Source organism: Ptychodera flava, chromosome 15, assembly GCF_041260155.1.
Source record: "Ptychodera flava strain L36383 chromosome 15, AS_Pfla_20210202, whole genome shotgun sequence".
NCBI classification, from domain to species: Eukaryota; Metazoa; Hemichordata; class Enteropneusta; family Ptychoderidae; genus Ptychodera; species Ptychodera flava.
Genome location: NC_091942.1, coordinates 5,865,008 through 5,878,286, shown reverse-complemented (window position 1 = coordinate 5,878,286; position 13,279 = coordinate 5,865,008). Strand labels below are relative to the sequence as shown.

Genomic DNA, 13,279 nt, shown 5'->3' with positions numbered 1-13,279 from the left:
ATTACAGTTCGCAGACCATCCACTTTTGGCTGCCGTGAAAGACCTGTTTTATACCAATACTGAGCATTACGTGTGTATATTTCTAGTATTTGTCTCCGCGTTGATCTAATCAGTAACCTGTAATTCAGCCCCGAGAATACAAAATCTCACTCCTTCTTTCTTTTCTCCTGTTGCTATGCTTCAGATATACATAATAAGTTGTCATGCTCCATTAATTTGCGGATTCTACACTGGGATCTATGACAACGTGGCACGCGCAAGTAATTGCGCATGACCGTATCTGAGACTCACCACATACCATCCACAGTAAGAATAAGTTCTTAAAAGAACTAGACATTTTCCAAATAACTCAATCATAAACGAATTGAAGTATGAGCAGTACAAGCGTGATCCCTTCTACTGTTTATGATTAAAAGGACCAAATTTATGTCAAAAATAGTGACTCTGTCTCTCGCAAAAGTGAAATAACTAAACTAATATATTTCTTTAGCGTTTACCTTCAGGTGATTCCCCTTGCGGCAGCTACCGTCGGGCATTTTAATAGGTTGTGGTAGCCACCGTCGCGCAATTTCCATTGTTGCAGTTAGCCGTCGGGCAATTCCCCCTTGTCGCAGTCGGGCAACTCCCCCTTGTACCACAGTTGCCCATAGGGCAATTCCCCCTTTGTCGCAGTCGGGCAATTCCCCCTTGTCGCAGTCGGGCAATTGCCCCTGTCGCCGTAACTTTAGCGTCAGGCAATCCCCCTTGTCGGAGTCGGGCAATACCCCCTTGTCGCAGTCGGGCAATCCCCTTTGTCGCAGTCGGGCAATTCCCCCTTGTCGCAGTCGGGCATTTCCCCCTTGTACCAGTTACCCGTCGGGCAATTCCCCCTTGTCGCAGTCGAGCAACTCCCCCTTGTACCACAGTTACCCGTCGGGCAATTCCCCCTTGTCGCAGTCGGGCAATTCCCCCTATCGCCGTAACTTTAGCGTCAGGCAATCCCCCTTGTCGGAGTCGGGCAATACCCCTTGTCCCAGCTACCCGTCGGGTAAGCCCCCCCCCCCTCTGTCGCCGTAACTTCACCGTCGGGCCATCCCCCTTGACGCAGTCGGGCAATTCCCCTTATGTTGTAAACACAGTGGGACAAGTTGTTGGTAGCGCTATATACGTGCATGCCATTTAATTAATTGACTAGTTTGACGAGGGATGCAACATCGGTAGTTCTCGGTTTGCGTAATTTCTACAGTTACCGTTTACAAAGTTTTCATAAACACTTCCCAGTCAGTAGAGCACTGATGAATTAACCATCGAAGATTATCAATCACCGGTAAACCTTGTTTGCCTTTCAATAGTAGCTACCTTGACTGTACTGAATGTTTTCCCGCGCCAACCTGATGTTGTTTCTGCGCCTAATCGAAATACCGGTGGTGTGTTTCATGTTATCTTGTTACCTGGCACCAAGCACTGATGCTACACACGAATTGGACGACACGTGCCCACCGGGGCACTTCCGAACTCCAAAAGGGTGCTTTAACTGTAGTGAGTGTCCGTACATATCGGCTACAGAATGCACAGACTGTGGTGAGTAGTAGAATCGATCGTTTCTTCCTGCAGAAATTAGGGCGCACGTGACATTGTTGGTTTGAACGATAATAGGCCCAACTTGAGACATAGGTTCAAACAATGCGATTCATCAATACATAGCAGGGAAATGTTGTATATATTTTGTCGTTCACAGAGCACTGGGGATTTATATTTGAAAAAAATTAATCGATCCTTATCCTCTGCTCCCCTTTCCAAGAAATCGCAACAGGTGACAAAGATTCGATCACAGCTGCTGCCAATCGCAGAATGGATACTGAATGTAAACCCGGTTTCTTCAAATCTCTTGGTACCTGTATGAATTGCAGCATTTGTCCAGAGATATCGGCCAAAGAATGCAAGGAATGCGGTAAGTCGTAGCGCAACTGAATGCATACGTCGCTTATTCTGCATTATCCTTCCATTCACCATTTTCAACGTCTCGTGACAAGAATGTTCAGTTCACAGTTTCTGAACTTTCTCACGTATGCCCTTTTACACAAGCATTGTTCGTTGTGTGTCACCTCCCATTTCAGACTAGTCTATTGTTGATGTCTGTAGTGACTTAAGTCGTTAAATATTTCAACTTATCACGTAGGAAGACGTACGTCAAAGTAGGTCAAGCAAGTCAATAACTATGAGGGGTTGGCCAAGGTAATCAAGGGGAATTTACCTTTTGTAAACCCGACTCTTCGAGAGGGTTACTCTTTGGAGAACCTCATTTTATTGTTTTAAACCTACACCGTGTAATATGTAATATTTTCTGATTACTGATTTTTATAACTGAAACAAGTGAGTAATGAATTCTCATCCACTGTTATTTATATTTCGATTATATCTCTTCAGGTGATAAAGATTCGATCATAGCCGTTGCCAATCGCGAAACGGATACCAAGTGTAAACCAGGCTTCTTTAAAGCTCTTGGTACCTGTATGAATTGCAGCATTTGTACAGAGATATCGACCAAAGAATGCCAAGAATGCGGTGAGTTGTCAGAGCGTCTGAACGAATACATCATTTTTTGTCCCCTTTAAGATGGCGTTTTAAGTAAGAGACTTACTTTTTTCGCATGTACAGATGGATGGTGGGATCACCCTGTTTCTTTAAATGCTCAATGTGAAGATTTTCAATGCCTCATAATTGCATAATATGCATCATATCAGCCACGAATTGCACCATTCAGTTGTAGTTTTTGGCGTGCCCTTCGGGCGTGTAACTTTAATATGTCAGAGATATATATCAGGGGTTTCTCTATGTATGCGAATCGAAAGTCTGTTTTGCAAAGCATAATCATCATTATGGAATATTTAGGTCATATGCAAAACATGCATAACAAAAACCTATCCCTTTGCTGTTTTCTCTATGAGAACTCAGAATATATGAGAAAGCACTAATGCACTAATATTTCTTAATACGTTGATAGAGTGATACATTTATACAAAAGGAAAAACCACATAATTTTTGTTCTCATCTGAAGGGAAAACTATTTTTCCTCAGGTTTTCAAATAAAAGGTGTTTTTTACAAACCCGAATGATAGTTAACAAAAAGCGGTTTATGTCATTACTAGCTGTGTTTTAATGGTTTCAACTATAAAAGAAAGGTCCTCTCAGACACTGTGTATGTCAGATTATTATAAAAATAGCTAACTGTGTATGGCTTCTCGGAGATGTAATTGGAGCCATGGTCCTGTCCGTGGTTCTTGTAAGGACTTGTAGAGAAGAGTCAAAACTGGTCTTGTCTTAAACAACTTCAATGTTATTTTTTATGTTTTGTACTCTCCTATAAGGCTACATTCAAAAAGACCTCCGGTGGGGCGGGGGGCGGGGGAATCCAAAAAGTTCTCAGATTTTTCAAATGCCCAAAAGAAAGTAATTAGTGCATTCAAATCCCTCTCTTCTGGTCATTCTACGGATGGCTACACTTCGTGGTGCGTTCTTTTCGAAATGTGAAAACAACAATAAACACAACAACTTCCGCCCTGCTTTTTCTCAGTGACGATGCCACTGCCTATGGAATCGACACGGTCAGCTTCTTACATGGTGACTGAGCGTGGATCAGAAATCATCACGAATATAGTCAGCATATCACACAAAAACTTGACACAGAACATTTCTACGGAGTTACCTATCTTAGATGATGTTAACGTTGGTAAGTCAGAGAGAGAGAGAGAGAGAGAGAGAGAGAGAGAGAGAGAGAGAGAGAGAGAGAGAGAGAGAGAGAGAGAGAGAGAGAGAGAGAGAGAGAGAGAGACTCGATGTAGTGGTGAACTTTATCCCCTCTATTGTTCGCAGTTGAACAGTTTTTTGAATAATAATTTCAGATTTCGTCAGTGTCACTGCATCGATTGGTGAATTTAGTGCTACCTCTTTTCCAGTTTAACCTTAATACACTTAGAAAAGCATTCTGTGTTTTCTCCTTGACGAACCCTTGTTAGACTGTATGTAATATTCATGTAATATAATGGATGGATAAGATATCAAAAATGTAATTTTACAGTCCAGAAACGTTGTAGTCTTAAAAAAGAGAAAGCACGTTTAAAACCATAGAAAGTGGACTGTCTACGCTTAATAGGGCCAGTGATACTAACGTTTGATGATTTTTTCACTATTTTATTTTTAATGTCAATCACAATTTCTTGTTTGTCTCTCCAAAGCATGTTGAGATGCACTGTATTCAGCTTGTCAATTCAGCCCGTACATGTGTAAACTGCATTGTTATAATTGTTGACAAGTGAATTCTGGTCCGGACTAGAATTAAAATGTTAACAATAACAATGCATTTTACTCATATAGATGCTATGTTGACAAGCTAAACAGTAGGTGTTTCAACATTATTTTTGCTGTAGTATTAGAACATGCAATTTACATACAAAACAAAAATAATGAAAAAATCACCGAAAGTTAGCATTTCTGAACCTTTAAATTTCGGTAGAAGTTGTTTGGCAGCTCAGTGTCTATTTTCAAACGGATGTATGAGCCATGGCTGTACGAATTATAATGATATATCATTACATATATGCATGTACAATAACTCTAAATCACTGACTATTTATTACCTTATTCTTGTAAATTCAATTCAGGCAACAGTGACCAGTCTGACATAGCAGTGTACGTGTGCACAGCTTTGTTGGTAACCATTGGTATTTTGGCGTCTATAGCTCTGCTTTACAAACTTAAAAAGAAGAAGAGACGGCTGCAGTGTGCCCGATGTCTCACGAACCACGGCCAGCCAGCACATCAGAATCAAGGTATTAAAAGGTCAAATTTTTATGACTTTGTACTAAGGCAATGTGCTTGCATTTCAGTGGAAACGCGTATACTAAAGTGTGTATGCTTACTTCATATCATGCATTGAACTTACACTTTAATAATATTATTTAGCCATCGATGAGAAACTTTCCGATAAAGCTATACAATTTACGTCAGCTTTTTTGCCCAGCTACAAAACTTTTATCGAAGTAAATAGACCAAAACTAGACTTAACTTTAATGAATGTATAAATTACAGTCATTCTGTGCTCTCCCTGATTTTCCCAGTTGTTAATATGTTTACATGACTCATAATCGGCCCCTAAAAAAATATCGTATGCAGGAAACAGGCGTAAAACAACATGGCAGTTGCAGTAAAGTCAGATGTAGAAATTGCAGCGCACCAACCCAGTCGCTACTGAGTTATGATAAGCATAGACTGAACTGAAATTTCTGTGATGCCCTTTCAGGGTGTATCTATCACAACATTAAGGACGGAATAGTTACGTTCACGTCTCGAGTAACTCATAATCCTATCCAGCCAGAAGAAGACAACTCGGAGAGTTCTTCAACCAGTGATGACAATGTCGACCAACTCAGCTGTCACTCATTTCCTTCCATGTTAGAAGCTGGAACAAACAGACAATATAGACAGTGTTCGAGAGAAATAAGTGTTTAGATTCTTATAAAAAATGTTAGTAAAAATCCACGGCTTGTGAGCTTTAGCTACAGAATTTAGTTACCCTGTGCAGTCAACATAAACACTCGTACGTCACGTTCTTTAATAAACGGTGATTTCAAAGACTACCTGAAAGTTTTGCTACAGGAATGCTGCACATTTTAGAAAACCCAAGCTTTAAGAGTTAATGTCATTGGTGTATCTCTGTCGGCATTTGCCTTTTCTGATTGTAACATTTTTAATTTTCAAATTCATATGGTAATTTCAAATAAAGACGTAGATACAACTTAGGACGTTCCGTTGATTTATTTTCATCAATTTTTCAGCAAGTCGTCTTTTTTATCTCACATGTTCTCTGAGCTTCTGTCCAACCAATGTCAGTATTTCTGTCGCCACCATACCTCAACAAACGTTCATGAAATTTCAAACAAATCTGGTACGTGGATTGTGTTTGGGAATGGCAAGAACCGAACGGTATAGTTTTTTCGAGTATGGCTTGTATAGAATTTGCATGATGAATTATTTAAAAAAATATGCAACTCAAGAACAGGTGTACAAAACTTGATGAGATTTGCTGCCACATATTGATCAAACATGGGTTTAACAGTAAAGAAAGATGTTAAAATGTGACAGGGAATTTAGTTACTAATTAGCATGTGCGATGAACTTATGCAATTCAGGCTTTCAACCAAGAATGGCTGCACAAATCTGAATAAAATCCAGCATACAATTTCTGTTTGGCAATGGCAAGAACATTTCAGTTTTTTGTGGGTGTGGCTTGCAAAATTGATGCTAATTTGCATAATGATTTGTCCTGAAATAAGATATATTTAGACTTACAGAATCGAATCTGATAAATTTTGATACATGTATTATCATACAAATTATTCGTTTCAGAGTCATTTAGCAATATCAATGATATTGCTCATTTGCATAAATAACGACGAACAGGATTATTTATTATTATTATTATTAACAATTTGTTGGAAATGCGCAACACACGTCTCAGCACATTGTACATAACAGAATAAAAAGTAATATAATAAAAGTACAACAACACATGAAGCTTACAAGAGAAAACTCATTGGATAAAAACAATAAAATTACCCAAAGAAAGTCTTTTAAAAATTACAAATAAAACTGAGTAAAAAGATAAGTTTCAAATTGCACTTAAAACTGTCAACCCATGAACGATATCCATTATATTATATATAGTTCATAGTATGTGCGTAAGGACCCGCAGCATATACTACCATAGTCCTGGTAATGTCAGAATAAATTTTAATTCTCATTCGCATGAGGGCGCCTCTCCTCGTACATGTTTGGCAATCGACTATTACACACACCCACTAGTATATGATGAATGTTTATCAGATCCTATTGTGCCATATAAGGCTACACAACATCGCTTCCGTACATTATTGAGTACTAGCACCATTTGAACGATTACACACAACTTCAACACAACGCACATTCAATGACGCCTTCAATATGAGCTTCCGTCAATTTGTGGCAGCGATTACATGTATCTCTCTCTGGTGTTTGTCCACGTCTGAACAAGCTGGACCTGTGAAATCAACGACGCTGTATCGTGGTAGGTTTTCATTTACCTCTGTTGTAGATTAAAGAAAACAGCCTCTGCGTCACAACATGACAACAATGGACATGTTATGGAGTCAGAAATCCCTACTGTTTCGTAAAAATGCTAAGTTTTCTGTCTCGCCCTCAAAACAAAATTGACAATTTGAGTCCCTGGTAATGTTAACAGACCTGTTCACTGCACATCTAAATGCTTCGATACATTTAGCAAAACTTCATATTTTTAAGGAAAGGCATTCATTGTCATGTGTTACATGGTCACTACTCTTCATAAATTTTTACAAAGTTTGGGAATTACACAAACCGACCGTCAAAGTAGTAAAATATGAGATACACTCTTTAATGTAAAAGATCTACACTGACTTTAACCAGACTTAGCGAGAATCCATCATTTTAAAGTAAAAAACACATAAGTGCCTTTTCTAAAAGTCATGGCTCATGAGGCCTGGAAATTTGCTGACCTCTACCAACGTTTAAGTGCCAAGTCCATGTAGGACACCGTGATTATTTTGAATAATAACTTTATAATCTATTGATTCTTTTAACCACTACTAGAATTTAGACTGTCAAAGTAGGTAATTTTATATACCATAATATGTAGATTCATACTGGCAAATACAGAATGTAATATCAGTTTCTAACCCCCTCCCCCAACATTTCGACCTTGTTATTGATTTTCGATTGCAGAGGCATATTGTGTTCTTCATTGATACTTAAAGAAATTAAAATCATCCAGTACTGCAGAGATCAAACTCTTCTTCCATGAGTTGTGTATCTTTTTCGCGAGTACAACTAGGGAGAGCTTGCTTCAGCCTCGGTTGCGAAACCATCTCGTGACTTAACGTCATATCTAAGTAAATAAAAACAAACCCATATATGGTACCAGTGAAATAGGGCAATATTGACAAAACACAACCGAACGGTTTTCTACAATACTGTTAACGATTTCTGACTTCTGTATCAGCACTACCTCCAACGACGACAACACGATGACTCGATTTTCAAATTTTATTTTATCATCCAAAGTACCTAAACACGTAACCACAAACCGACTGACCCCAAGGACTGACCATTGTACCGTTGTATTCCTGTGCGTGACATTGATAAGTGTTTGCAACACACTGAACTGAATGAATTTTGTAAGCGTACTTATTTTCAAAACCAGAACCAGGATAAATCTTCAGTAATAACAAGAAGGAATTCCTCTCCCATTCTGGCAAGATTATTGCGGTGTATAGCCTCGACAAAACGTCTTGTCAGTCATCATACCACAGTACCGGTGGTGATAATGATGGCCGCTATATCTCGTTTTCGGTCATGTTGTTTATACGCATAAATGTTTTGCCCCAATAAAATCAAGCACGTGACCAAGCAGTGAGGGCGTGCGTTGGTGATGATCTGATAACATAAAAGATGTCCCAGCGCCGATTTGAACTCTTCAGAAAACAGTCAACAAATGTTGTTAATCACTGAAGTATCGGTATTTGGCCGGGAACCAAAATAACGCCTGAAGTTGAAAGTACTGCGACGTTGTTGTTAGTGTTGGCATGGTTGAACAACGTTGACGATTATTAGAAAACATGAAAGACGTGGGGAATTTATTATAAAATTCAATATCATGACAGGCATCAATGGTTAACTGGGTCATATGTCTATCGCACTGTTATGTTGTAAATGATGTTTACAGCCATAAACAAAGAACAGCTTTGTTGAAGTAAATCATCAACTTTAGCAAATCGTTCTCCGGTCAATAGTTGTACGTGTGACCTACATCAGATTGACCCCGCACCCTGCCATGCGTTTAATGTAACATTCCTTTACTTGCTGAAATTGTTAGCCAGTAAAGATGGTATTGCGACTGCAAACAAAATTTCGCAGACGTCTGAATGCAAAGTCGATATTTAAGTAATAATTTTAAAACAATTACCCTTTTTCATATCTTTAAATATACTTAATAGCAAGAAATTTAATCGCAATACCATTTGAAAGGAATGACATTTTGTCTATCGTAAAAAGTACTAGTATGTACGATCGATAAGATGATTTACAAAGCCATTGATACTCGCTCCTTGACAATACTTGTCGTCCATTTTTTGCAGATTTAACCTTGTCCTCAAACTCAGAGAAGTCATCAAAGTATCCTGAAAACAGCGGAAGTACATCGAGTGCAGGTAAAGGTAGCAGAATGTGGAATGGTGTGAGAACGAGAGTGACATGCTGACAGACAGACAGACAGACAAGTAGACACAAATAGACATTGCGGTTTGGAAAATTACATGTAATTTGTCACGTGTTAAAATATCGCTTTTAGCTCAGCTCAGACTAGGTATTCTTCCTTTTTAGATAGGCAGGAAATATAGACAGGGAGAAAAGAACTGTTGACTGATAAACAAGAAAATATATGTATACTATCAAACGAATTGAGAACACTGCATAATTTTAAAATGTGTGATTAACGAATAACCTTATTATGACTGTTATGATCATAACAAAAAAAATTGTTTTATAAAACTTGAGAGTTCAAAATTAGTTTCTAATTGTCTACTCTTATTAGGTGTATCGAGTGAGACAGATTCCACAGGTAACATAAAGCAACCGGTTTCTCCAACATCACTCTCACAACAGCCAACTACCATACCGGCAGATGAAGGCAAGCAGGTCACCGAAGGACCAAGTAAGTATTGTCATTACTGAGAAGAGAATTCTTGTTATTGCCAATGAAGCCGCTGATATCACTAGTGCTAAGGAGGCACTGTCTTTCCGGTTTGTCTAGTGTAATATATATAATTTTGGTGTTATTATTATCCTTTGGGTCTGATGTCTTCATGTGTACAGCCTTCTTATGTGCGAGAATTTTTTGTAGCCTGTAACTAAAACACATGTGGAATATTACACGCACAGATTAGTTTGGTTCTCTTGTACATCATCTTAAAGTATTAGCTGTGGTGAATGGACTGATTAACGAAGTTTTTTTAAAAATTAACCAATGTATTCTGGGAGTGAGAATTGAACCCCTTTTCGAAGGATCTAAATATAGACTAAACTTGTCAGTGTCATATTGCGAGTGTTTTCGTCTCACAATTGAACAAGAGGCATGCATGACTTCTGTGATATCGATTAACCGGAATCAACTTAGTGAGACTTACCGGTATGTACAAAAGTATTGTCACTAACAAAGAAAGTATGGTACCGGACCATTATTATGATTATTACTACTACTACCACCAATACCACTACTTCTACTAAAAATTCCCCAATGCGCACTGCACATATGTATCAGTGCGCTGTACATGACTGCAGATTGAATAAAAAATAATCGCACCTGACGAAAACGACAGTAAACATAGAACTTTAGAAAAATAGTGCAGTCGATAAAATATGTAAAAATGACAAGATCTGAGACACAAATCATTGATTCTAAAACATTACAGATGGTGAAACTTAGTAAAAACATGGGTCTTCAAACTACGTTTGAAACAAATTTTTTTGTTTGCATAGCAAATCTCTTATATGGCAAGGGAATCCACAAGAAAGGTGCATAAACAGAAAAGCCTCGCTGGTCATAACTCTTGTTACATTTATCCCTTAATTGGTAAGACTGAACGTAACCTTGTCGGCGGACCGGCCAAGGGTTTCTTGCCAGAATATACAACTCAATTCTCAATTTAGACCATTACATACACAAGTTAGGCCCATACATGTCATGGCATTGCCTTGATTGTTTTGCCATAATAGTTTAACTCGTCAATTCGCGTGAATAAGAATTTACGTCTCGTTCCAACTTGCACAAGGAGTCGTTCTCAATGGAACAAAGGGATATGGACATATCAAAGACAATTGTTTTGACATATTTTGAACGCGGCCTTCCATACATATATGTATTACAGCTGTTATAGTTTTTAACATGAGTTCGACACTTTCAATATTGCCCGACATGTTTCGTTTAAATCTTTTTACAGGTTCTAACGGACTAAGTTTGTGGCAACTTCTACTGTGTGTATTATTTGTACTTGTATTCCTCTCAGTGGGCATGTATTGTGGATCGGGTATCTTCTGTAAGAAGGATTCAAAACAACATGACGTCATTGTGTGACTTCAAGGTGAGGAACAGACAACTATCAGAGTCAGCTCAATTTAATATTTCAAACTTCTTTTCTTTAGTCCGTTGTCATAATATACATTATGGCTTCTGTGTCATGAATACCTAAATGTGTGTGTTTGGTAGCGTCTACATAATTAAATTTTATAATAGGGACAGAGTTTTAAGTTAAATACAACATGATAAATATTGTAATCATTAGGTTTTGCCGTAAAAACAATGTTGCTGTCCATTCGATACTGTTCTACGTCACATATGTCAATCCATCGAAAATATCCCTCTTATATGTAAAATTTAGTTTTGTTTCGTCACTGCCCCTGTGATATAATTATTCATTTTCGACTAACGTATCTCGTTATCCCAGTGACTCGAATTCAATACAGTACGTGCACTTTGCAGTAAACGAAAACGTACATTAAAAAGTAAACAAAGAAGCAACAAAAAATTACTAAAACAAAAAGCGAAGTAGAGTAGACCTAAAACAACAACAACACAACAACAACAACAACAACAACAACAACAACAACACAACAACACGAAATAAAGAAGCAACTGCAACAGCACATACAACAAGCATACCTATGAGAAGTAAACAAAATCCTATTAATGTTATCTTTATGATTCGTTACATGAATCATTCAAAATGTCGATTTCAGAGGATCGAAAAGTTTTTCATGACGTCACAACATAAACTTTCGAAGAAAGGGTGTGCAAGTAAATCATATTAAATCTACACTACAAACCAATCGTAACAGACCGCTGTTTTCCTTCGTAATGCTGCGTTTGTACTGAATATTAACATAATTTATTACAATGTTTTATTAACTAAAGTTAACTTTAACTGACTTTAGCTTGTTTGGATTTGTGGCTTGTAATTCAGATATTTGGCAAAATTATGCATGAATTTTGAAAATGCGAAAAAAAGTTTAGGATAGGGCAGGTCGGGTTACTGGAAAAACTCATAACACTATATTTATCTGGCGTAATCCAAAAAGATAATGTCTGTGTATATGACTTTCCAGAAGTTCATTTCTTAGTTTTATTCTCATCAGGTCTTCTTGTAAAATAAGAAACTTACAAAACAAAATTTTAAAAACAAATTTTATGGTTTCCATAAATATGCCATGACATGATACAGCCTGTTAAAATGCATTAGTAATGTGATACTTTTTATTTCATTTCAGATGAACAGTATTTCGTTCCATATTAGTGCCCATACCATTGACGTTTTGAGATAGGCTGCCCAAAGTGACTTTGGTATTAGAGACTTACGCCTAGCATCGTTGAATTTCGTCTCTTTGCACGCGAACGGACAATGACACAAGTTATTTGCTTAATCGGATGTCGGATGCAACGACTTGGACAAACACTTTCGTGTTTCAAATCGTCTTACTGTCTAACTTTTCCATTTATGACAATCGAGAGAATGTGTTTCTCGCTTCATAGGAATCATCGATTCAGACAGCAAGAATACGGAAAAAAGAGCCTCTTTGAACACACTGGCCCGCAGTTGTCTGTACATGTATGTGCTGCCGGACTTCCAATGATAGATGTGAGCCACCATACCATACTGATTGAATGGTGTCTGAAATTGATCGTAGTTATTTTTAGCTCTCGGTATCCAATTGTTTGGACGGTTACTTCGGAATTTCCCGTGGTGTATATAAGTTGCCTTAAAATGTTGTATTTAGATATTTCCTCCGTGAAACAGAAAAATGATGATAATAAAATGACTTTTACACCAACTTTGCGAAGTTTGCGCGCTCTTTTATTTAGACACGATCATGATAGTATATTAAAATCACTGCCGTATGAAGCATTGTTTATTATGTTTTATGCAATTATGGCCGGGGTCATCTACTTTGCATTGTGGGATATGGTTTAAACCTCCAAGGCTATCTACCTTGGCTAGAATCTTTTTAATTTTAAAGTAGTTTCTTGTGTAAAATACCAAAAGTTTTTAGTATTTTCTGTGTTTCCGACATGGCCATATTGGGTCGCGCGCGCGACCTTAATTGACCCTCCACCTTTCGATTTAGGAGACACACTCTAAGGAGTTTTCAAGCTTATTAACATTGAAGTGACCGTGATTAG

The 13,279-nt window shown here is 37.9% G+C and overlaps 2 protein-coding genes across 2 annotated transcripts; both read left to right on the top strand.

The window, feature by feature from the left end:
• The first annotated feature begins 1,162 nt into the window (after positions 1-1,162).
• Positions 1,163-5,851, top strand: LOC139152327 (uncharacterized). The gene is made up of 6 exons (XM_070725471.1): positions 1,163-1,560; positions 1,781-1,930; positions 2,407-2,544; positions 3,554-3,709; positions 4,641-4,808; positions 5,279-5,851. The coding sequence occupies exons 1-6, from the start codon at positions 1,353-1,355 to the stop codon at positions 5,485-5,487; spliced, it is 1,029 nt and encodes a 342-aa protein (XP_070581572.1). The 5' UTR covers positions 1,163-1,352; the 3' UTR covers positions 5,488-5,851.
• Positions 5,852-6,908: 1,057 nt separating this feature from the next.
• LOC139151002 (uncharacterized) lies at positions 6,909-12,930 on the top strand. The gene is made up of 5 exons (XM_070723515.1): positions 6,909-7,081; positions 9,186-9,257; positions 9,641-9,760; positions 11,046-11,186; positions 12,370-12,930. The coding sequence occupies exons 1-4, from the start codon at positions 6,979-6,981 to the stop codon at positions 11,177-11,179; spliced, it is 429 nt and encodes a 142-aa protein (XP_070579616.1). The 5' UTR covers positions 6,909-6,978; the 3' UTR covers positions 11,180-11,186; positions 12,370-12,930.
• Positions 12,931-13,279: the final 349 nt, after the last annotated feature.